This window comes from Gopherus evgoodei, chromosome 4, assembly GCF_007399415.2.
Source record: "Gopherus evgoodei ecotype Sinaloan lineage chromosome 4, rGopEvg1_v1.p, whole genome shotgun sequence".
NCBI lineage: Eukaryota > Metazoa > Chordata > Testudines > Testudinidae > Gopherus > Gopherus evgoodei.
This window is the reverse complement of record NC_044325.1, coordinates 13,416,660-13,443,261: the sequence shown is the minus strand read 5'-3', so window position 1 is coordinate 13,443,261 and position 26,602 is coordinate 13,416,660. Positions and strand designations below refer to the sequence as shown.

At 42.6% G+C, this 26,602-nt stretch overlaps 1 protein-coding gene across 1 annotated transcript in view; it reads right to left on the bottom strand.

The window, feature by feature from the left end:
• Window positions 1-26,602, bottom strand: part of KIAA0586 (KIAA0586 ortholog) — a 137,433-nt gene that overhangs the window by 2,550 nt on the left and 108,281 nt on the right. The window contains 2 exon segments of the mRNA XM_030558475.1: window positions 2,788-2,890; window positions 18,523-18,588. Of these exon segments, the coding sequence (XP_030414335.1) occupies window positions 2,788-2,890; window positions 18,523-18,588 (169 nt within the window).

Below are 26,602 nucleotides of genomic sequence, written 5' to 3'. Positions count from 1 at the left end.
GTATTCTTGCAAACTGACTGGGCTGAAATTTTCCATGCTGAGTGTCTGCCCCAGGTTGAATAAAAAAATGCTTTTAATTTCAGACAAATGGTTCAGTCATTTTCAAGAAGAAGGCTACAAGAAAACTGCATGTGATCATGTAATTGAAGACTATATCATCTCTCTCTCTCTCATGCACGCACACGCACACACACACGCACACGCACACGCACACGGGATGAATTGAGGTTGCACAGGCAACCTTAATTCTGACATTTTCTAACTTTGTAATACTTGACTTTGCAACCACGGATGTAGTGGTTAAAAAAAAAAGTGGTTAAATGAAACTAAACTTAAATTTCACATTCTCAAAACGAGAAGTGAGCAAACTCCACTTACCTTACCCTTAATAATAATATTTTTACATAGTATGTGTGCACGCATGAGACACACACCTGTCACAAAAGCTACGTTTTACACCCACCCACACACCTGGAATTTTTTATCCTTCTATATTGTTCAGAACTATGTCCAAGATCACTGATTCGATACATCTTGACAGAAATGTTTTAATGACATTATGACCTTGCAATTATTTTGTTGCATACCATAGGATATGTCCAAATCTGAATTTGCTTTTCTTGAAAGTTTTTTCTTTTATTTGCTAGATAAGAATTAAATATTACTTACTATTGATTATTCCTGTTACAACACATCATAAACGTATTAAACCCCCATTATTTCCTTCCCTAACAAGGTAATGATTTTAGCAAGTTAAAGAAATAGCTATACAAATAATAGTTGGATAAACTGAAGATCAAAAATCTATGAGTTACTTCACACTTGTGCTTCAAAATTTCTGAAATTGCACCTGACTGATCTGTTTAAAAAACTCTTGTATAATTTTATTGGCTATCCTGTGACTTGTTCTGTATTTTGTATCATATACAAACTGTAAGTTGTTAAATATTTTTATATTTGTCTCTTCTTGAAAATTAATAAAAAAAATTATTCACAAAAATAAACTCATGGGGGGATTTGTTGTTTTGGTTTTTAAACACTGGCTTGCCATTTATCAAATTCATATTCTTATAAGAACATGAGTCACATACAACTAAATATTATCTGATCGTTAAGTTTCCCCAATTGCTTCCTGCATATTACAGAAATGCAGTTCAATTGTCACTGCTTTCATTTAAGAGCAATATGGCCATAATGCAATTCCAACTTATTTTGGTTTGACAGCTGTCATGGGGGTAATTTGCTCAGCTTTCCAAGCCTCCTTCATATCCTGCCCAAACTGGCTTATCTTTGTTTAGAACTGATTTTTCTACATGGCATTCTTCAGTAACAGATGTTCTACCTGACCCCAGATAGCATCATTCCTCAGCAGTATGTCTCCATTTTGAACTGATTATCCTGTCACACATGAAAGAACCCTAAACTCAAAGGGTTGGCACTAGACCTTGGAATGGTTATTTGTGACCTTTCAAAACAAAACATTACAAATCACCAAATATTTCTAAAATAATATTTAATACGATGCCATGAACTTAGTTACTTTAAATGGCCACATCTTGGTTCAACTCAAGTCACCCAGACTTGTTATCTAACGAACCAAATGGCGTTTGGTACAATTGTTAGAATAAGAACCATCAAGAAACTCTTCTCCGCTATTTATATATTGTAAGTAACAATGATCTGTATATACACTGATTAGAAGTGACGTAGCTATTGCAAAGTGCCAAAAGCACTTAAAAAACAACAATGGGACAGATCCTAAATGGGCGTACATTGGTATAGTGCCATCACAATCAGTGGAGCTACACAGATTTACACTATCTGAGGAACTGGCTCAAAAGATTGAGTTGGAACAATACCCACAAAGAGAATGTTGCAGCCCACTGTAATAAAATTCTCTCCCTTCGATCTGCACAGGAGTCCTTCCACCCACTCCCCATCAGGAAAAACAGACCTTTAAGGCAAACCCTTATGGTCAACAGATCCAGACAAAAGGGGCAGCAGGTTGGGAGTGGGTAGCAAGTCTCTGATGACTTGGCTGAGAGGACATGTTCCCCTGACCCTAACTTGTCACTATCCTCTTTATGTCCCCAAATGCAGCTGCAAAACTAATACGCTCCCTCCTTTGTCCTCTCCCCTCCCCAACACATATAACTTTTTTCTATGCGGTTGTACCAGTGCAGTCTGATCCGCCCACTAACACAGACAAGTGCCTTAGCAGACCACAACTGCCAGAGCATCACAGTAAGATGGTTTTTAAGGATCCAATTCTAGGCACTGCCCTTTACGAAAGACGTGGATCAACTGGAGAGAGTTCAGAGGACAGCAACAAAAATGAGAAGAAGTTTAGAAAACCCTGACCTCTGAGGAAAGGTTTTTTAAAAAGGGCATTTTTAGTCTTGAAAAAAGAAGACGGGGGACCTGATAATAATCTTCGAATATGAGAAGGGCTGTTATAAAGAGGAAAGTGATTAATTGTTCTCCATGTTCGCTGAAGGTAGGACAGGTAGTAATGGGCTTAATCTGCAGCAAGGGAGATTTAGCTTAGATATTAGGAAAAACTTTCTAACCGGACAGGTAGTTAAGCTCTGGAATAGGCTTCCAAGGGACGCTGTCGAATCCCCACCATAGGTGTTTGTCCAGCCTGTTCTTAAAACTCTCCCATCAGGGATGGTGTAGTTTTACTTGGTCCTGCTTGCACAAGGGGCTGGATTTGATGACCTCTCAAGGTCCCTTCCAGCTCGCCATTTCTATGATTCTATGATAAGAAAGTCATGTAGCAGAGACCTGTCAGAAGCACACTGTATTCTTGTAGATGCATCATATGAGTCACTGGAATCATTTGGTCTTCCTGTAATAGTGAGTTTTATTCCCGGTGCATAGGCTTTATCTGAAACACGAATAAATTTTACAAAATCAATTTTCCAAGGATGCACACAACTCCACTCTTGGAACAACGGATCTACTGACCTTCCTCTCCACCAGGACAGCCATACAATGCTTAGCACAATGGGATCCCAGTGTGTGACTACGGCTCCCAGGTGCTACAGTAACAAATAATAAATAATAATAAAAGCTAACTGCCACATTGAGATTCGTATGTTAGCTACCACCATTCCTTCAAATCTTAAAGACAGAAGTTCTGCAGATGAAGCCAGTTTACTAAGATGCTCTAGAGTTAGTGATGCCACCATGAAATTCTACAACCACTAGCTTCCTTAGAGAAGCAGAGAAATGGGATCCACTGTCTATGCTTTCTTTCATACTTGCAGTCTTGTTAACGCACTGCGCTGTCCCTAGATCTGTTGGGTAGTACCATTGCTGACTTCCCCTGGATATTCCTATCAATGTTTGATACTGATCAAGTGTTATATTTGGCTTTTTCCCTCCAGAATAGGAGATTTCCTCCTTTGGGTTCTCTCACATATTCTGAAGCATAATATTCTCAGAATTAATTCCTGCAATTATATTTCTTCATTTATTTCTTGGCCAAATAATAGTCATGATCTTTTAACTACAGCAAGATGTTGGCAAGGCTGAGTACCAACTTACCTTCAAGTAAACGTGATCATTTTAAATGAACCCAGATAACATTTAACTGAGACCATTTCAAATCTTTGGAGCATTTTGTTGCTCTAGAAAGGCATTAACTCTGTGCGTTATTTTCTTTAAAGACAAGCTGTTACCATTCCTCTAATTTACAAACAATATTTTCATAACAGAATAAGACTAATGTCTCTCAACTCCTTAACTATAAAACATTATGCTTGAAAGAAAGTCACAGGTTCCTAGCATTAAACTGCGCCAGGATTTCATGGTTAGAATTTTCCTCTTCTTGGCGGACTGTTCATTTCCTTAGAAGCAGGAATGCTTTCTGGTTTTATAGTCAAGTTGGCTAAGAGAAGCAAAATCAGTAAGAGGTATTCATGTAGTCACGTTACATTAAATGTCTCTGGCATATAGTTCCTATTATAGTTAGCAAGAAAAAGTAGCAGAACATCATTGTGTACATATTGTAATAGTTTCATTCTCTCTCGAGCAGATATGCTTACAGGAGGCGGCAGATAAAAGAACTTGTGTTGCCCTAGACAGAAAGAAATAACATCTGCCAGTTGTGTTTATTTGTAGTGATGTATGATTTATGCTTTCTCATTTGTAAGTGTTAGAGAGAAATGGATCATGTGACACTGTTTAGATAACCCTCAGGGAAATTCAGAGTATATCATGTGGGGTTGTTCTTTCATACAAGAGAGACTGGAGAATGGCAGAGAGGAGCAAGAGTTCCTAAAATTCTTGGAATGGAGTTCCAGGCCCAGTCAGATGAGTTTTCAAGAAGACTGGGTCAGGATTATGGAGAGAAAGCAGGAAGGCATGAGTAAGCTAAGAACAAAAATGGTCTGGGTTGAACGGTCATCTCCCATTATTTATTTTGGACACTATCTACATAGCTGGCCCTGTGCAGACCAAGGAAAACAAAAACAAACCCCGGCTCCAAAGATCTTTAGTTAAATTGGACAAAGACAATACAGCAAATACACACAAGTCTGTTCCTAAACTGTACGCAGTGGGAGAGAGGCAGGTATCACTCAAACTACCAGACTCAAAGGTTCTTTCTTTTGCCTATGCTTTCCTCTTGTGGCTTTGCATTGTGGTCACCTTCTCTCCTCCTTGACTACCAAGCCTGTAGAGGACAGCCTGCATTTTTCTATCTAGTAGAAGCAGGAAAGCAAACTTCCAGGACCAGAACCCAATTGCACTAGGTGCTGTACATAGACACAGTACAAGACAGCACTGAAAACCTTACAATCTAATCTGGGAGCTGGAATAGTGCAACTACCTCAAAAGGGAAGAGATTTCTTGTTGAGATGGCATCTTTGATTATCGTCCTAGACCCTGCCCCCCAAAAACCTGAACAACAACATGAAAGAGATCAACTGTTAAAGAAAGGCAAAGAGGGATTTCATGCTGAGAGGCCAGGCCTAGAGGAAGGAGCACAGGACTGAGAGCAGGAATCTCAAAACTTAAATCTTATTTACTGAGACTGTTACCTCATTGGGACTGGGATCATCTGTTTGTTAATGTGTTTGTGCCGCACCTAACGCTATGGGACCCTGATTAATGACAGGGATTCCTGAGTGCTATCATAATACAAGTAATACAAATACGGGATTCATCTCACATCTTCCATGAAAAAACTACATTAAACAATAAGTATTAACAAATTTAACCACTGTTTAAACAGTGGCTGGGTTTCATTGAAAATATTATGCGTTTGAGCAGCTAACTGGTGCCGGTTATTTTGCTACAGGGTCTGAATAAGGACACAAAGCACAACCTTCCAGGGGAAGAGAAGCAACTCAGCTGCATAAGTTAAGACTCTATTGATGTGACAGATGTAGGGCACTGAGTGACCTTCCCCAACAGCAGGTCATACAGGAACAGTGAAGACAATTTTCAAGACTGTCAAAAGAACGAAAAACATGACAGGATTCCAGGCACCCACAGCATTCCCCCATTGCTTCAGACTTCCCATCACTGCAAGAAGTAGTTCCCAAATGCCAACTCATCAAAAATAGGCTTCATGTCGTTAATCAGGCTGGCTACCTTTCCACATAGCATTCGAAGAGTCAGCCATGCAGGTGATAAGAGGCTGCAAATAAGTAAAACAAAAAAACAAACAAACAAAATTCTAGGTACTCTCTTGGGTGGAAATGGTCAGATTACAGTAAGAAGTCAGCATGCTGAGACACACACATAGAAGATCAGGGAAACAAATCCCAACACTGACACAGAAAGCAGCACAAATTACTACTTACCTCTGCAAGAAGGAGGTTTGCTTGCCTTGTTTCAGTGAGAGCTGTAGCAGCTCCAGTGCTTTTGCCTGAGTCTGAAGAAAATATGCCCTCTTGACTCTTCGGATGGTTTCTGACTTTTGTATCGCACCATTTTTTTTTCTCTTTTGCCAACAAGGGCTTTGATCTTACAATGAGAATTGCACAAGCAGAACCCCACAGTCGAATCAAGTTCTAGGTCTTGGTCCTCCTCTTCAAGGTGCTCAGTGGCCTGGACCTAAGGCATCTTAAAGATCAACTAAAGCTCTGGGATACAGAATTGTCTATAGTAAAGCCACATCTACACTACCTGCTGGATCGGTGGGTAGTAATCGATCTATCGGGGATCAATTTATCATGTCTAGTCAAGACCCTTTAAATTGATCCCCGAATCGACACCCATACTCTATCTCGGCAGGAGGAGTAAGCAGAGTCAACGGGGGAGCTGCGATGGTCGACTTGCCACCATGAGGACAGCCAGGTAAGTCGAACTAAGATACTTTGACTTCAGCTATGTAAATAGCATAGCTGAAGTTACGTATCTTTGATCGATCCCCTCCCCCCAAGCGTAGACCAGCCCTAAGGGTAAAGTTCACCTGTGCAAGAGACAGCTTTCTTGGGGACCGGCCCAAGACTGTGGAGTGAACTCTCACAGGAACTAAGGATCATCACAAACCCCATCACGTTCCTCTCCAAGTGCACTGTGCATTTCTTTGCCTTCTCTAACATAAATACATACATACATACACACACACATATATATATAACCATTCCAAAACAGACCATTGCAATGCACTCACTCCCCCAGGAGAGGATGAGAGCACAACCACCACATGACAGATGTGTAGTCACATTGCTTAACACACTACTGGAAGGGGCTCAGATACTACGTTGACAAACACAGTCTAGGAACTTGTATAAACCAGAATTTACAGGGGTTCCACATGGGCACAAAAATGTGTGTCTACAATGTTCTCATTGCAGGACTGGACCCTATGGCATCATTAGTCCATTACTAGCCCACTGGGCAGAGGCAGGATCACATTTTTAAACACTTTTTTAAGGGGATTTAGAGAATAGCTTCTATTGCAATGCCCCTACTTTCATCACTAATGAGAGTTCGAGAAAAAATTTACCAAGGGGCCAGCGCTTTCCTGGTACAGAAGCCCTAAAGAGCTTGTCCTCTTCCACATGCAACACACTTTTTGGGGATTTCCCCCATGCAAAAATAAATAAATAAAAGCTTCCTCTGCACCAGATAAATAGCCAGAATTCCCATTAATTTAGATTTTCCTTCATCATTGTGTAAATTATGCATTCTACTTTGGATGACCAATATTGTTCTAGAAGGACAATGTTCAAATGCGCAATAATAAAAGATTAGCAGCAAAAACCAAGCTATGCCATTGGTCTAGAAAACAAGTTTATTACATTTGTAGAGCTATTCCAGATATCAAAAGGACAAAAACACATCAAAAGGTTTAAATGGAAAGATGCTAGTTTGAAAGTGTAACAAATTACCAATGAGACAAAATGTGTAAGGCCAGAATTAAATTAAATTAAATTAGGAATTAAGTGGAAGACATGTTGAACCAGAGCACATACTGCAAATAAATGCGCCCACCACTAATATCACACAGCATTACGTGGAACAGCAGGACTGTTTTTTTTATTTACAGACAGGAGAAAACATTATTAGACTTTTATAAAAGGATGAACTGAGAGGCAGGATTAGAGATCTCCTGTCCTGCAAATTCAATTGGCTGCAATACTCTTCACCTTCTGTCTTCAAGGGTTGCATGCTGTGCAGCTTAGCCCCTGGAGTGTCTGCATATCAGCAGCAGAGTAAGGCAAGGATCCTACAAAGTTTTAAATGCGTATTTAATCTTAAACCTATGGAGTGGTCTCATTTAACTCTAGAGGTTAAGATTAATCATGGGCATAAGTCCTTGCAGGATCAGGGCCTAAATGATACCTGTATAACGTTTGTGTGTAAATTTGTAAAGGGTTTCAGAACTCTAGAAAGTTGCTGTATATTGTTAACTCATTTCAACCACTTTTCCCCAGTTAGCTTTAAAGATGAGCAACATGAGCTGCAAAATAGTCAAATTTCTCAAATCCGAAACAGGAACAGGGAAGTAGTAGATGTGACATTCTCAATGTTTTATATGCTGAAAAACAGAGCATAAGGGAACTGGGAACAGGATGATGAAGTATAGTTCTTTACATTTGTCTCAGGTCAGTAACAGCCATTTTATGTGCCAATCCTGAGACTGGCTACATGCCACTGACTTCAGTGGCGCTTAATGAGGCTGCAGGGTTCTGTCCAAAAGGAGCAAAATACAAGAATGGGACTGTGGTTCCTATCTTCGGGTCAGGAAGCTTGCACACTCTAGGTGCATCTTTTTGTGGAGACAGCCTCAGTTTCCTATTTTATTTATTTGGCACTGTTTCTGGAGTATGACTTTTTTCCCTCTAGAAAAATGGACTGCAATTACCAGATTCTGAATGTAAGTTGTCTCATTGTACTTACCAAAGTCAGAACAGGATGACTTGCTAAAACAGATACTTTAAACACTTCAACTTTCCACTTTAGGAGGCTGCAACTCGAGTACATGAACATCTCTCTTCAAAACAGGAGGTATAGTCACAAAAATCAAACAAGTTCCACCACAAGTTAACTTAAACCAAGAAATGAACCAAGCATTTTGAGAATTAACTGCAAAATATAGCTACACTGAACTTGCATTTTTATACTTCCACTGGATGAAATGCTATTTGATGACAATAGACTTTGATGACATGCTCCAAGGACTTGCTTGGAAGAAATCCATACAGCAGTCTTGAAAATCATGCAATTTCAGTTTTGCAAATGACTAGGAGAAACATGCATTTATAGTTGTAAGAGCTATAGAAAGAAAATGGAACTCTGATACACAAAGATGAATTCCTTATCACATCCTGGCTGTGCTCACAGAACATGTACTCTCCATTTTAAACTTGAAGACAGAAAGTTACAGGTATCTCAAGCACGACATTAAATTCAAGAAAGTAGGTTGGTAATTTTTCCTTTTCAAAGATGGTCAGAATAAAACAAAACAAAACAAAAAACACAAATGTAGCTACTAGCTAGTTCCCAAATTCTTATACACACTTTCCTAAATGCTCATTCATAAAATGATCTACATGGAGTATACCAGCTTCTCCCTCATTGGCACAGAGAAGTGCAGATCACATCTCCTTGGGGTTGCCAGGTTTGCTGCACCATGAATGAAAAGGAGATTGACCTTTGAGAGGTGTTGCACCACTGCATCCCACCCTACTTCAGGAATTCTATTTGGGACACCTTAGGATCCGTTCAGTAGGGATGCACCAAACCTACACATCCCTCAGCCACGAACCCCTCCCAACCACCACCACTCCCCCTCCGAGCAGCACTGCTGGCCTATGTGCTCCTCAAAACACTGAGAACCAAATCCCAGTAGTCAAGCTCTCAATGAAATGCTACCTTGTGGTTTATTTTTATCAATGTTTACTTTGCAAGACCCAGAAAAATGCCCAAAGTGCTTCATTGCCTTCGTTAGCATCCCCACCTACAGGTATGACAGAAAGAATAAAAAACAGCGCTTTGTAGTCAGGGCTGAATTAATCTTTTGTGGGCCCTACCCCCGCTCTGCCCCAAGGCCGTGTCATCGCTTAGCTTCTTCCCCCCAAAGCCTTACCTTGGCCTCCACCTTGAGGCCCCGCCTGGCCTCTTCCCCTCGAGCCCTGGCCTGCTGTTCGCAGTGGGGGGAAAGGGGCGAGAGGGAACAAGCAGCAGTGGACCTCGGTGGGGAAGAGGCCAAGTTAGGGCAGGGCCTGAAGGTGGAGCACGGGGAGGGGGATGGGCCACAGTCCAGGCACTGGGGTCCCTTCTGAGGGCAGATCTACACTACAGCTGGGATCAATGCTCTGAGATCAATCTACTGGACGTCGATTTAGTGGGTCTAGTAAAGACCCACCAAATCGACTGCAGATTGCTCTCCAGTCGACCCCTGTACTCTACCACGACAAGAGTAAGGTAAGTTGATGGGAGATTTTCTCCCGTCGACCCCCCCGCGGTGTAGACCCCACAGTAACTTGACCTAAGGTATGTCAACTCCAGCTGGTTATTCACATAGCTGGAGTTCTGTAGCATAGGTCAACTTATTGCGGTAGTGTAGACATAGCCTGAGTGTGGGCCCAGCGCCACTGTAAACCTGTTACTATCTGTAGTACCCCAGTGAGCGAGCCCCTGGAGCAGAACCTTCTGGGATACCTCTGAGCTTGATGGCTCAGTAATTTCTATTCTCTCTCTATTTATCCTTGCAAGGGATTGAAGCCATGTCAAAAGAACCTCATGGTCAACAGTATCAAAACAGAACAAGTAGCTACACATACCATAGCTCGACCTAAAATGTGATTGACAGAAACCATTCCACCTTGCATGTTGCTGTGACGCTGGGAGTACCTTTCAAAGACTTGAAGGAGAGCTCTGTGTAGCTCAAAAGTTTGTCTCTCCCACCAATAAAAGATATTACCCCACTCACCTTGTTTCTCTAATATCCTGAGATTGACATGGCTACAGCTACACTGCATACAAGAATTGTTCATGGTAGCAGCCTATCTGCAGGTGATTAAAGGATGGAGTGAAGCTGCAGCTGATAAAGTGATGTTATATGCCTCAAAGTCACAGTGAGGTATATACAACCTATTAAAAAAGGAAGGGATTGTTTCCTTGCCACTTGAGAGGTTCCCTGATACCCCTGGTGCCTTACAAGAGCTGTGATATCCCAGACTTTCCAGGGATATCACACTGTAGGCTCAGATAGGATAAAGAATGGAGCAAAGGTACAAAGAGTTTGCACTGCCTGCTGATGTCTGTACTTGAAGTGTTATGCATCCAAATTATTTCATTTAGATTAGAAGCTCCCTTGGGCAAGGATCACAACTTCCTCTATATTTTGTACAGTACTGAACACATTGTCGTTGCTCCATAAACAAACTGAATAATCTCTCCAGAGGGTGATGGTAGCTGTTATTTTTAAAGGGAGAACACTGGATTTTTTTTGAGGACTGTGACTAGTTAAGACGTTTCTTGTCACATAATTTGAATTTGTTTTATTTGTATTCTTTAATCTTTTAAAGATTTCCATCTCTCTCATACAATCACAGTTCAAGAATGAAAAACAACTCTAAAGAAACTTACATGCCAAAATATTGAAAAAATATAATAAAGCTTGCAAGAAGAAATACATGTAGTAAAACAACAAAGAAGACAATTGTGTTTGTGTTGCCTTATTGTTTGTTAGGAGAGTTTTAGGAGTCAATCAAAACTGCTCAACACATTTAAGAACATAATCTTTCAATACTTGGTTTTCAAATATATTTTACTTCCAAACTCCCTTTTCAATAACTGAAAATCCATTCTGTTACAATGGCCTCTATATACCAGCTAACCAGAATATTCAACTTATGGCAGAGTCATTCATGCATTCTTCCTCTCCAAAGCTGTGTTTCCCTGTTTTGCTGTGTTGTGGCTTAGCCTGTTTCTTTCAAAAGATCTGTCAAGAAATCCCATTGATTTGTATATTTCTTCATAGAGATCAAAATAATTTCAAAGGCCTTTGAGACATACGATAGGCCCCAATCCTTTACCCATTGAAATCAATGGGAATTTTGCCAGGGAATTAAAGAGGTCTATAATACAGATCCCCTTCATACTCAAATACTCAACATATAAATGCATTTTCAAATAAATCAGTGTGAGGGCCATTTAATCCCAGTAATGCTGAAAAATTACATTTTTATTTTTGTTTAAAATATTTTATATATATATCCACAACAAAATAATTTTCTAGATTTACATTCCAATGAATACAAAATTACAAAACACAGTAAGTAGAAAAAAAACAGTACTGAGAGATTTCATGCCAAAAATATATGGATTATAACACTAGCTAGAAAAAATACTTCCCTAGAAAATTTTCAGATATGTGAGACTGTTAAAAACCCCATGTTTTAAAATGTATCTGTTCCTGAAGAGTCTGAATCCCCATGTACCGTACTGATACTTTGCGTCTGGTCATCTATATTCATGGAAGGCAGCATCACTGACATCTTCGCTGGAGAAGTCAGTGAACTTAAATGTGGTACAGTTTCCTCTCCTAAAATAAAAGGCAGAATACTGGTAATTACCGTATTTTACAGTCCAAATAGAACAATTTCAAATGTACTAAAGCCATCACTGTATTGCATCATCTTATGGATATAAGGATACATACTCTTATGTCAAGGACAGACATATGGCAAAACGTATGCTGGACGTGTTACATAGCCAGCTACGTCTTTGTCTCATATTTCCCAGTGTGGTCTTAATTCAGCCACTACATTTCTTTACAAGGCACTCACACACATATAGATATAGAGGGGTGTGTGTGCGTGTAAAATTCAGAAATCTGTATCTTCTTATATAGTCACATGGCAAAAGCCTTGTGAAACAAAGTTGTGACACCCAGCATATCTGACAAAAATTTAAAAAAGCAAGAAAACGAAAGTTAAAATAACTAACAGTAGATACACTCTACTTCTTCACCCACAGGGCTACACTCTATCACTATGGATGAACAAGCCCTACCTTAGACTCTTGTCATTTATCCCTTTTTTCTTCCATCCAGTGGTAGGTTCCAGCCAAGGAGTAGATGTAACAAGCAGTCTGACAGGAGGTGGCTTAGGTAAAAGAAGGCCTGGGAAACTACCAGCTGGGGAAGGATCCCTTGGAGCAAGCTCCCTGTAGCAGGGTGGTTACCCCACTCCTGCCCTGAAGGGCTTAAAACAGCCCTGGGGGAAGGTTGTGGCTGGAAGCTGCTAAGCTGGGCTGGTTGGGAAGTGGCTGCAGCTGGGCCACGCCCCAATTAGGCCACAGCTGGCCTATATAAAGATGCTGGGAGCCAGGAGCTCAGCAGTCTCCCTCTGCCTGTGGAGGGAGAAGGGTCTGAGTGCAGGGAGCTAGCGACAGGGTTCCTGAGAGGAGCAGGCTGGGGAAAGGCAGAGGAGCTGGGGAGCTCCAGCCTGGAAAGACCCAGGCTATGGCCTAGCATAAGGCCAATAGGTACTGCGGGTTGCAGAGGGCAGCCCAGGGGTAAGTAAAGGCAGCAGGTCCAATCCCAACTTTTCCAGTGATGAGTAGGCTGATACTGCAGTCTGCCCCAGGGCATGGGGCTAGACGATGACTGGCAGTAGCCTGATACTGAGGCGAGGTGGGGGAAGGGGAGACCCTAAGACTGGGAGGTTACTGCCAGGGGGCAGCACCCCAGACAACAGGGCACCCGGTCCGGGAGGGACACGGGGGCCAGAGGACAGGCGGATCACCGGCCTGCAGAGGGCACTCCGGAGCTGGAATGAGCTAATTCCTGGAAGTCACCAGCAAGAGGCACTGCAGGGCTGAGTCTGCACCTCTACACTTCCCAAGACTCTTTTCAGGACGGGTAGCACACACAACTGGTGCACAGGCACTATGTGATGTTGTCTAAGCTTTCTTAGCTGGGTTCTTCCTGTTCTGCTCCCTCTTCTCAGAGTCATCCTTCTTCTTGTCTAACCTCACTGAATAGGTGCTAGAGGGAAAGGAGGATCTGGATTCAAAATGTTAACTAGGCTCCAAGGTTCCAGCACAGGAGGCAAAAAAAAATAAAATACGGAATGACTGGAAGATAGCTCTCTGCCTTTAGATATCTTCTAGCTTTCACTGTTCTTTGGCACCATACCACTAACTGTTTGGGAGATTCCGCAGGATGGGAGGTGATGGCAATTAATGGCACACAATTCAGGAGCTCAAATTAATCTCTTTCAGTATCAGTGAGGAAAACAGACAATATTACACATGTAACTGTTGTCCATACTACAGCTCTCCCAAATAAACAGGACTTCGGGGGGGGGGGGGAGAATCCCCACAGTAGTAATTTTTAAAAGCTATTTCTGAACTTTATTTTTCTATTAGTTTAAAATTAAAAATAAGGGATATGGGAAGTTCAAGATCATCTCCTCACCACTGTGGAAACAATGAAACAAGTGGCAAATTAATCTGATCAACATACTATGGAATGAGCCTCTAAAGTAAATTCTTTTAACATATATTTAGTCTTTGGAGTAGATGAGGAAACCAGTTACTGAGTAAATTCAACTAACATCTATCTGGCTTTATAGCAACATCAGCACAGATTTAAATGTGTGGACAAAGGCCTCCCATAAGTACCTCGTGTTATTAGTCAAAAGTTAAAATCTAGGGCAGGGAGGAACCACCCTCCTGCAGCCAATCAATACTGTCAGGCTACCATAAGCTTCATTACTTACAAGGCGTTTTGTGGACTCAGTGTCACTTTGTAAAATAATCGGTTTAATAACAAAAACCAAACACCCTAGAGGTAAGCTGAAATATACTTGTTGTGGTGAGTGTGACAGTGGCGAAGTTTGTTTTTCTACTAACATGACACAGTACATTAGTGATCTTCCCTTGTTCTCCGACAGCCTCGGCAATTAGAACTCCATTTTCTCAATTCCACACACAAAATATTTGTCAGGCTTATCTATTATGACAATGCAGCAACACCCTGCTTTCACTTGAATGTGCCAAAACATACTTCAATTGTTAATTAAACTGATCAGTGATGGAATAAAAACCACTGCTAATATAAAATTTCATCTAGGGCTTTTCGGTCTACAGTGGCTGCCAACTTCCAAGGAGGTCAAACACATTTATGGCCAAACCTGGTAAATCCAATACAGGGAGCAACTTATGCCAGCTAAACTTCTTGCACCTCAGGAAGGCTGGCCCCTGTAGAAGGAAGGTAGAGATACCACTATCCCTTTTTCAGAGTTGCCATTAAGTCAGTGAGTTACCTGGCTGCTATCGTGACACTCTCTTCCCAATCCAATTCACTCTTCAGGCACTGATACCCTATTACACCCACACCCACCCTGAGACTTTGCACAAACAGCCTCATTCCCCTGCTGTCTTTCCTCTGCAAAGTAAATCTGACAAGGTTTACTTTGGCATAAGCCCTAAGCAAACCTAATCCACAGTGAGTACATGCAAGAAGTTGTTTAAAAGGACATTTTTGGAAATGCTAAAATGTTGCACACATCATATATATTATGGATGAAGTTATTTTTCAGATAGGACTCACTTGATGCAACCAGGGGCTGCTTAAAAAAAGAAACTTGTTATGAAAAACGGGAAGTGAAAAAAGTGTGAATGTTCAGTTAGTCAGAAACTAAGCTAGTATAGACTTAACATGTGAAAGTGTGATGCCTAAAGAAACTTTGTAAATCATCAATAAATACTAAAGCAAACCTTTGTATACTCTACCTATATTATTTGTAGTTTGATGCTTTCAAAGCTTGACTTCGTTAATAATTTCCACAGTCATGCCACTATTCCATGATGTCATTGTTTCAACAGCTGTTTTCAGGTTTGTTCAAAAAGAATATTCCCTGATGCAAGGAGTTTGCAATAACTTCATCTAACCTGCCAAGTGTTTGAAGCTGGGGTGCTGAAAGCCCATACAAGTCTAAGTTCTTCCTAACATATGCTGTAATATGTTCTGCAGACATACTAGAGTCCAATTTTATGTTTGATATAAAATGTGAAAAGTACATACAGAAACCAATAGAATAATACATTCTAATTGGTTAACAGAAATATTCTCAGCTATTTCACTATCTTCTATTTATTTTTGTAAAGATCCATTGCCATGTATACAGAACAATGATTTATTTTCGAGACATAATTTTAACATGTTTTCTACTGTATACATTAGACATGTGCAGAAAATGTGTTATCTATACTTTCAACATTTTAAATATGAAGGTTTATGGATATTCTATTTCAGGAAAGTTTGAGATCTTGCTTTGTGACTGCAAGTTTCCAAAGCTATTGGTATTCTAAGTCTATGTTGGCCTAATGGCACAACTATTAAGTTACCCTCATCTGTGTTTTATTATTGTCAATTCTTTCTAAATCTGACCTCTGATATGCCTGGTGCATATATTATATAAGTAACTTATATGCATGTGCGCACACACACCACACCTATATACAAATACACACATAGAGAGCATATATACTCGTGTGCTTATATATCTGCAAATACATACAAACATATACACTCGCTAACAGCTGTCCCTGCCTTTTGGCTGGATCTAGTTATCAGTATTTGTGCCTGCATAAAACCTTTGGAAACCTCCTATTTTAATGATGTGGCATTTTGTTTTATTATTTTATCAGAAGATAACATCTTATGATCAATAAATAGAGGCTTTCATCTTAAACATCCTTCATTCATAAATATGCAACTTGTAGTGGTGTATAGTATATAAAAATTGAATGGAGAATTTCACTATTCCATAAAAACACAATAAATCAGGTAACTAAGCATTATTCTTATCACAAGTTCAGCAGCTTTTGCCTGTTTAAAAGATCTGGAAGTACTCTATTTAGTTTTATAAACATCTACCTAAACATATTGTGATAGACCCAGGCCAGCTGGGTACAGCAGAATAGCAGAAGGCAGATATACTGGCCATTGGATTAACAGTTTTCTGTTCCCTGACTGACCAGAGCAGGGGCTGCTCCAGGCTAATGAGAACACCTGACTCTAATTAACCTGCAAAGAGTCAGGTGAGGCCATTCAGTTAATGTGACCACCTGACTCTAATTAAGGCCCTGCTGATACTATAAAATGGGCTCACTCCAGTCAGGCAGAGGAGAGCCAGGGGCGAGGAAGTGTAGCTGAAGGGCTAGTTACTGAAGACACCCTCAGACCATCATTAAAGGAGCCCTAAGGTAAGGGTGAAGAAGGGAGAAGCAGGAGAGCTGTGGGGAAGTGGCCCAGGGAAATGTAGCAACTCTGGCAGTGAAAGATTGGCTGCCAATAACTGCTACCATTAGGGTCCCTGGGCCGGAACCCGGAGTAGAGGGCGGGCCCGGGTTCCCCCCAACCCACCACTACAGGAGCATCTCCTGGGAGGGGAAGTTAGGCCCCTGTCAGGACAGGAGGCTGAACAGAGACTGTGGGAGTTCTCTCACCAACCTCCTTACAGGCCTATGATGAAAAGGGCTCAGTAGACTGTAACCCTGGCCCTAGTGAGAGAAGGGCTACCTGGAGGGTCACAGTGAGCCACTGAGTCTAGCATAAACCGCCTAGAAGCGCAGGACCCATGGGAGCAAGGTCAGAGCTCTGCCACAATATTTATAGATATTTTCCATGTTAAAACCCAATAAGAACTGGTGACCTCAGATGTCCTTCATTTCTCCATTAATCACCACCATCTCATAGAATACATTAACATAATTTTTGAAAAGTGATATTGTTAACATCCATGTAAGAGCCTTTGACTGGTTCAAATTCAATAATAATGACTGACAACATTTTGGTGACTGCGATGGAAAGGTCAGTTTTCAGATTTGGGAGTTTTTTTCCTTGTACTCAGCAGTCTATAACAAATTAATGTTCAGTACTAAACTTTCAAGATTCAAATTGAACAGGACATGAAAATGATCTATTTCAATCCATGGCCAGTTATAAAAAAATTTCTGTGAGATGTATTTGCACATACACACTTCATATACAGCATACTGTGCATCAGAACTTGTGCCAATTGGAGCAGGAATCAAACAGACTGGAGAGAGGTTTGGTTACTAACACCATATGTTAACATAAGGAACAAAGAAGAAAAAAATTATTTAAACATTTTTTTATTTGGCAAAAGAAAAAAATAAACAAATCTGATTTTTTTTTAAGCCAAATAAAAACATATGCTTCATCCTTTTAGTCCTGAGCTGTTCTTCCAGGGACAGTTAGTAAGACTGGTATTTTAAATCAAGAATCTCTTAAATGAGGAACCCAACCAGGGCCTCAATCCTGCAACTGGATCTCTAAAAGTGGACCCCTGTGGCAAGCTGCAATACACAGGAGTCCATTCATGGAATAGTTTGAAGGACTGGGGTACAAATTACTACTATACAGATACAAAAACAATTTCTATCACTCCCTTCAGGTTTGTTGCAAAACCTTCCACCCAACCATTCATCTACCAAAGCTTGGATGCTTGCTTTACAAATGTATACTTTAATGCAAAAGTAAAACAGCTAAGTCCCAGAGTAAACTTTCAGGCATCTATAAAAACAACTCCAATACAGTACCTCTTGTTCCCTTAATAGCAATAGTTCATGTGAATGACTTGTTTCTTTGTATGCCAGATTCCAGCTGCTTCACTTTGTTTAATACTGACTTCAAAGTTTAAACACTGTCTTGTCTCAACAAATAACATCGCTCATGTGGCATTATCAAATGCTTTCCCCAGTGCTCTGAATACAACACCTGCAGCTCTTTAATTCAGTATGTTCTAAACCTCCTAAACGGAAGTAACCTTTTAAAATCTTTTGCTTTTGGTTTCCCCATACCTCCTCTTTGCCTTTTTTCTTTTTTTTTTTTTTGGTGCACAACGAAGCTTTACATCTGGGTTATATTTGCAAAGACCTTTAACAAGAATAAAGAGCATGTATGTTGGTAGGTTCTTTTAGGATAGTGACTGTTAAGAAAAAGAAAGCCAAATGAACTCAAAGAATGTGACTTAATAGCTACAGATAACAAAACACTTCACCTGTGGCTCTTACCTTTAAGTAACAATGTGAGGTACATATTGGGCTCAACATGTGTCCGATCCATGTCTCCTTGGGAATCTGTATTGTAAAAACACTCATTTTAATATAGAATCATAGAATATCAGGGTTGGAAGGGATCTCAGGAGGTCATCTAGTCCAACCCCCTGCTCAAAGCAGGACCAATCCCCAACCCCAACCCCCAGTATCTGGTCGAAGTGAAGAGTTACCAAGTATGGAAACACAAGAAGGATTCTGTTCCATAAAAATCAAACTTATCCCAGATTTGCTGGACTAAAATATAACATGAGAAACAGTCTCATCTTGATCCAAGTGGTTTGCATGCAAAATTGAAAAGAGAACATATCCTACAGTGGTTAGTCACTTATGTTGCTAATTATAAGTAGCAATATTTTCAATTTAGATGCATGTCTATCTGTACTTCCATATACTGACTACATAATTTAATGCTCCTGGAACGTAATCTCTTATAGACTTGGAACCATAGCGTATAAGAGAAGAATTAATCATATGGTCTCAAGATGCTACACTTATATAGTATAGGATATAGAATATGATATTCTAATCCCTACATCCAGTAATGACAATGAAATGCATAAACAGAATGGTTATCAACAGTTTCTCAAATAATTCCATCATACTAAATGAAGTTACTCTCCATTGTTTGAGAAGAATATTTTTTAATAAACATCACATGTAAAAATGGAAAGCAAGCTATGGGGCCTAATCTTGCAGTCTTTATTCTGATTTAGATGGGAATTCACCCTGAATGACAACATAAGTGGGACCTATATTATAGAATCACAGAAGATTAGCGTTGAAAGAGACGTCAGGAGATCATCTAGTCCAACTCCCTGTTCAAAGCAGGACCAACTCCAACTAAATCATCCCAGCCAGGGCTTTGTCAAGCTGGGCCTTAAAAACCTCGACAGATGGAGATTCTGCCACCTCCCAAGGTAACCCATTCCAGTGCTTCACCATACTCTTAGTGAAACAGTTTTTCCTAATATCCATTCTAGACCTCCCCCACTGCAACTTGAGACCATTATTCCTTGTTCTGTCATCTGCCAACCACTGAGAACAGCCGAGCTCCATCCTCTTTTGAACCCCACTTCAGGTAGTTGAAGGCTGCTATCAAATCCCACCCTCTCTCTTCTCTTCTGCAGACTAAATAAACCCATTTCCCTCAGCCTCTCCTCAGCCAATCATTTTCGTTGCCCTCCGCTGGACTCTCTCCAATTTGTCCACATCCTTTCTGTAGTCCAGGGCCCAGAACTTGATGCAATACTCCAAATGTGGCCTCATCAGTGCCGAATAGAAGGGAATAATCTCTTCCCATGATCTGCTGGCAATGCTCCTGCTAATGCAGCCCAATATGCCATTAGCCTTCTTGGCAAAAAGGGCACACTGTTGACTCTTATCCAGCTTCTTGTCGAAGGTAATCCCCAGGTCCTTTTCTGCAGAACTGCCGCTTAGCCAGTCGGTTCCCTGTATGTAGCTGTGCATGGGATTCTTCAATCCTAAATGCAGGAATCTTGTCAGATTTCTTTAGACCCAATCCTCCAATTTGTCTAGGTCACTCAGGACCCTGTCCCTACCTTCCAATGTATCTACCTCTCCGCTTAGCTTAGTGTGATCCGCAAACTTGCTGAGGGTGCAATCTATCTCATCATCCAGATCATTAATGAAGATGTTGAACAAAATCGGCCCCACAACCGACCCTAGGGCACTCCACTTCAAACCGGCTGCCAACTAGACATCGAGCTGTTGATCGCTACTGTCATAAACAGACAGTTAAGGGTTAATAGAACAGGAGTACTTCATGTCTCTTTTGCCTGTAAAGGGTTAACAAGTTCAGTGAGCCTGGCTGTCACCTGACCAGAGGACCAATCAGGGGACAGGATACTTTCAAATCTTGAGGGAGGGAAGCTTCTGTGTGTGCTGTTAGTTTTTGGTTGTTGTTCACTCTGGGGGCTCAGAGGGACCAGACGTGCAACCAGGTTTCTCTCCAATCTCTCCGATACAGACTCTTATAAGTTCAGAATAGTGAGTACTAGGTAGATAAGGCGAGTTAGGTTATGTCTGTTTTCTTTATTTGCAAATGTGTATTTGGCTGGAAGGAGTTCAAATTTGTATTTTGCTGAAAGGATTTTAATTTGTAGTCGTATACTTAGGCTGGGAAGGTATTCCCATTGTCTATAGCTGAAAGACCCTGTAACATATTCCATCTTAAATTTACGAAGATAATTTTTACTGTTTTTTCTTTCTTTAATTAAAAGCTTTTCTTGTGTAAGAACCTGATTGTTTTTTTTATTCTGGTGAGACCCCAGGGGACTGGGTCTGGATCCACCAGGGAATTGGTGGGGAGAAAGGAGGGAAGGGGGAGAGAGAGGTTAATTTTCTCCGTATCAGGATTACTTTCCCTCTCAGGGAGAGTCTGGGAGCGGGAGAGAGAAGGAGGGAGGAAGGTGAATTTTCCTCTCTGTTTAAAGATTCAAGGAGTTTGATTCACAGTGATCTTCCAGGGTAACCGAGGGAGGGGAAGCCTGGGAGAGGCAACGGTGGGGGAAAGGGTTTACTTGCCTTGTGTTAAGATCCAGAGGGTCTGGGTCTTGGGGGTCCCTGGGCAAGGTTTTGGGGGGACCAGAGTGTACCAGGCACTGGAATTCCTGGTTGGTGGCAGCGCTACAAGTACTAAGCTGGTAATTGAGCTTAGAGGAATTCATGCTGATACCCCATCTTTCGGACGCTAAGGTTCAGAGTGGGGAATTATACCATGACAGCTACCCACCGAACCTGATGATCTAGCCAGATTTCTACCTACCTTACAGGCCATTCATCCAATCCATATTTCTTTAACTTACTGGCAAGAATACTGTGGGACACCGTATCAAAAAATTTGCTAAAGTCAAGGTATATCGCGTCCACTACTTTCCCCATAACCACCAAGCTTTGGAATTTACATTAAAAATATATACACTATCAGACATCTGTGATACAATGAAGAATTTAATGGAATCAAAGTATCTCTACCTAATTCCTACTCTTCTTCGAGAGGGGTGAGAGGGGCTCTAATCTTGACAGGGAACTCTAGCTCCTACTGGAATACAAACAATAAAAACACCACAGCTAGGGTAAGTTGCTCTGCAAATGCTCATATTTCTATTTTCGTGACTGAAAAACTTGTGCAAAACTTGGCTGCTTTCGTTATAAACCCAGAAGTCCCTCAGCAAACTTGGGCCAAGCTTCTAGTGAGCCTGGGTTGAATTACAATTGAAAGGGAGGAATTTATGGTTAAAACATTCAGTTGTTTTGCACAAACAGTCATCTGCAGAGATTTTAACCTGTGACCTCTAGATCTAAAAGTATGAGCCTCTACTGATTGAGCAAAGAACCCAGATTCCTTAGTTCAAAGGCTGTAGCAACTAATAATCCATAAGCAGACTAGATGGGCTACAAAGTACACTGTGTAAGCATGAGTTACATGTGGTTTTGACCTAAACTTGGAAGCTTCAGTCTCACTTGGTGTAACCTACTCTTAGTTTTCCTTTAATTTTTCTTTCATATTTTTCATGTAAACTGTAGTTTAAATGCAAATTATAAATATCTGTAAAAAAATAAAAGTTTCAGATCCGAAGTCAGTAACAGAAAGGGAGGCAATACCTTACAAGCTACCAATGTCTAAGGCAAAATATTTAAAAATGAGTTCTTCCTTCCTTCAAACAAGTCTGAGTTCAAGGTTCAGTGTTTTGCCCAAACAGTTGATGTTCCCACTAATGTCAAACAATGCTGAAAGGAATAACAAAGAAAGAAAAAGAAACATTCTTCAAAATCAGAAAGAATATAAGTTAAAGATCAGCAGAGAAGGATAATCAGAAAGCAGCCCCAGAAGCAACATCTCTACTAGTCCTTTAAATGTGGCTTGCCTCGTTCTGTAGTGGATGTAGAGGGAATTGAACTCTGCCTAGTAACCCATCTGGCTTGGCCTCATCCTTTTCTGTTGGTGTCAGAAAAATGCTTCCAATGATTTATGAAGAACTTATCAAATAATAAAAAAAAGTCAGTGCAGTTCATCTTGTACTCACATACAAAAGGAAAAAGACAGTTACCTTTCATAACTGTTGTTCTTCAAGATGTGTTGTTCATGTCCATTCCATTATAGGTGTGTGTGCTCACCACATGCACCGGTGCTGGGAGTTTTTCCCCACTTCTGGAAGAGCGTCCTGACAACATCCGAGTGGAGAGACCACAACTAGCATGTTCTAGACACCGGGGAGGTGTGAGGGTTCTAGCATGGATTCCATGTTGGATGCAGAAGTCCCACAGGTGACCACAGCCCCTGCGTTTGCAGTGTACTGAGATGCGTTCCCCATCTGAGGTCAGATGCATCTGATATCAGGGAGACCGTGGGCTCACAAACAGCACACTTCCAAACACAAGGGCCGGATCAGATCACCACTGCAGGAAAGTAAGTACCTATGGCAGGATTGTGAGGTGCTTGTCCAGGTGATACCTGGCTGGGGAGTAGACCAACGCCAGCCACATCTGGAGGGGGCACAGTCTGAGTCTCGCATGCCAAACTACATATGTGCATGCAGCCATGTGCCCCAATAATTTGAGGCACACCCAGACAGTGGTGATAGGGTGGGCCATGACTTTGGCAAGCAGATCTGACGTTGCCTTGAAACTGGCCTCTGGCACGCAAGCTTTGGCAGAGTCGAGGACTGCTCCAATTAACTATTCTTTGAACCAGAACCAATGTTGATTTTTGTTCTTTTATCAACAGGCCTAGAGCTTGACAAGTGGCTCGCAACATCCTGACGCTGCACTGAACCTATACGTTGGAACAGGCCTTAATGAGCCAGTCATTGAGGTACGGACAAATCTGAATACCCCTACGTCTGAGGTAGGCCACCACCACCGACATGCACTTTGTAAACACCCTTGGTGCTGTCACTAGGCCAAAGAGGAGCATTGCAAATTGCTAGCGGGTGGTCCCAACTACGAAACGTAGGAACCTTTTGTGCCTGTAAAAGATCAATATGTGAAAGTAAGCATCTTTCAGGTTGAGGGCAGCGTACCAGTCTCCCAGATCCAGGGAAGGAATGATGGAGGCCAGGGAGATGATGCAGAATTTCAGCTTCTTAAGATACTTGTTGAGGCTCTGCAAGTCGAAAATGGGCTGTAGCCCCTCCCTGGCCTTTGGGATCAAAAAATAACATGAGTAAAATCCTTTGCCCCTCAAGTGCAGAGGGACTTCCTCCACAGCTCCCACTCACAGAAGGCCCTGCACCACCTGAGGGAGCACATGCTCGTGCGAAGGGTCCCTGAAAGGGATGGGGAAGGTGTCAGATGGAGGAGCAGAAATAAACTGGAGGGTGTACTCCCTTGCCACTGTGCTGAGGACCCACTGGTCTAATGTTATAGAAGCCCTGGGCAAGGAGGAAGAGAGACAGACAGTTGAGAAAAGCAATGGTGCTGGATCCAGAACACAGGCTTGAGTGCAACCTCAAAATACTGGCTGCAGATAGAGCTCGAGGGAGCTGAGGGCGCCAGCTGTTGGCCTTGCCAGCACTTGTAGCTCCTACCCTTTCTGTGGAAGGGCACTGTCCAGGATTGGTTCCTGAACCTGTAGGAGTGCAGAGGTTTGAATTGCTTTTTCACGGGAGCTGGTGTGTAGAGGCCCAGCAAGTGCAAGGTAGCCCTAGAGTCTTTCAGGCCATGTAACTGGCGCTCTGTTTGTTCCATGAACAGCACCAAGCCATCAAAAGGGAGGTCCTGGATGGACTGTTGAACCTGCACTGACAGGCCTGACAACTGCAGCCAAGATGCACGCCTCATGAAAATGGCCAAAGCCAGGGTCCGGGCCACGGAGTCCGCCATATCTGAGGCCACTTGGAGCGCTGCCCTGGCCACAGCTCTGCCCTCATCCAAAAGAGCCAGGAACTCCTTCCTAGATTCCTCTACAGTGAGTCTGTAAACCTAGCCATGGACTGCCAAAATGTTAAAGTCGTAGCGGACAAGTGGGGCCTGATGGTTGGCCACTCTTAGCTGGAGGTTGGCCATCAAATAAATTTTTCTGCCAAAGAGATCAAGCCTTTTCGCCTCCTTATTCTTAGAGGTCAATCCTGGTTGGCCCTGACTATAAGGCTCATTGGCCGCCAATATCACCAGTGAGCTAAGAGCGGGGTGTGTATATAGGTATTCAAATCCTTTAACAGTGACAAAATACTTTCTCTCTGCTCTCTGGGAAATGGGGAGCAGGGTGTTTGCCACAAGGCTTTGCTCAGCTTTACCATTCCCTCGTGGACTGGCAATGCCATCCTGGAGGGGGCTGCGGAGTCAGAGGGTTCTGCCAACTCTTGGACTCTAACCTCAGGTTCGAAGCCACCCTCTTAAGAAGCTCCTGGTGGGCTTTTATATCATCCTGGGGGACCATGTGGTAAAGTCCCGCTATCGCCTCATTAGGCGAAGAGGATGAGGAGGCGGGTAATGGCAGGTCTACCACCTCTGTGGCCTCCACCAGGGGAGCTCAGCTGGGGCTGACTGATCCTGGGGACCTTGGTCTGACTCTATTTCCGAGTCTGGGGGTGTCAGGAGACGGTGCCAACTGCTTCTCAGATGCCCCTGAGACTGATCAGTGCCCTTGTGATGGTTGGGGAAACCCCCAGGGGTTCATAGCCCCCAGGGAGCCAGCCATTGACCGTGGTGACATGTGGGCACTGGTGGTCCTGATGGGAATGTCAATGACACCAGTGGGTGGCGCTGTCCTGCCAGTAGATCTTCCTCCTCATTCTCTGAGCCTGAGGGAGAGACATGTCTTGGGGACAGGATGGTGCTGATGTCGCCTGTCTACCTTGATCCCGTTGGCTCTCTCCATGGGTCTCCACCGGTGACCTGTACCAGGAAGACTGTTCCCAGTGCTGCGCTTCCGATGACCAGCGTCACGTTGTCATTCGGTGGATCAGCGACAGTACCCCAGCAATTAATGCCTTATGCTTTGAGAGCTGTTCTGTTCCGTGGATCAGGAGGATCGACATTCTGGCACAGGGGATTGACACCTTGCCCGTGGGGATCCGTATCAGCGAACCAGCGACAGGACTTTGAGGACCAGTATCTGGACTCTCCGGAGCAGTGCCATGAGCTTGGAGATCAATCCTGCCACTCCAGGGACTGGTGCTGGGACTCGGGAGACTGGTGGCACGCCTCCACAGGTCTGCGCCAGACAGCCAGCGAACAACGCCAGATCCCGGGGAACACTGTCTAGAGTTCAGGGAATGATGCCGGGAACTCTGACAGGTAAGCTGGTTGCACTGCTCTGATGAACGGTGGTTGGGCACCCCCTGTGTCGGGGAGCGGTGCCGCACCGCTGGAGACTGCTGGAGAAGTCCCAGAGCGGGTTTACCACTTGAATGGGGCACCTCACTGGCCAACATCGGAGGGGAAAATATGTCCTTAGTGGCCTGAAAGGCCTCCAGTGTGGACGGCACTGCCAGGTGCTGAGTGCCTCTGCCGCTTCCCAGGGTAGTGGCTGGGTCATGAAGAAGGCTCAACAGGTGCCGAAGCCTGGCCACCGTCTGGAGGGGGAAGAGCTGCCCTATGTGAGTCTTTGCTCTCCCCTGGCTCTCTCCTTCCCTTTACGGGACGTAGGGGAACGCCCTCTCCTGGCCCTTTTCTGCTTTTTAGCCAGTACCATGAATGGGGATCAGCACCAGTCGGAGGCCAGTGCCAGCAGCGCTCTCCGCACCAAAGCTGCAGGGCTTGGAGTGGAGTCCGAACTAGCTGGCTCAGGGACCATAAATAGTGTTCTTAGTCGAATGTCCCGCTCCTTTTTGGTTCGGGTCTTGAAACTCTTACAAATGAGACACTCATCACTCACATGGGTCTCTGCAAACACTTCAGAGGACTTTGATGGGGATCACTGACTGGTATAGGTTTTTTGCAGCGGTCGCAATGTTTAAAGCCCAGGGACTGGGGCATGCCCTGTCCCTAGGCTAAGTCCCGCAAGGAACTAACTATTTCTAACTTATACACTAGGGGAACTAATACCCTACTCAAACTTTCTAAGAACTAT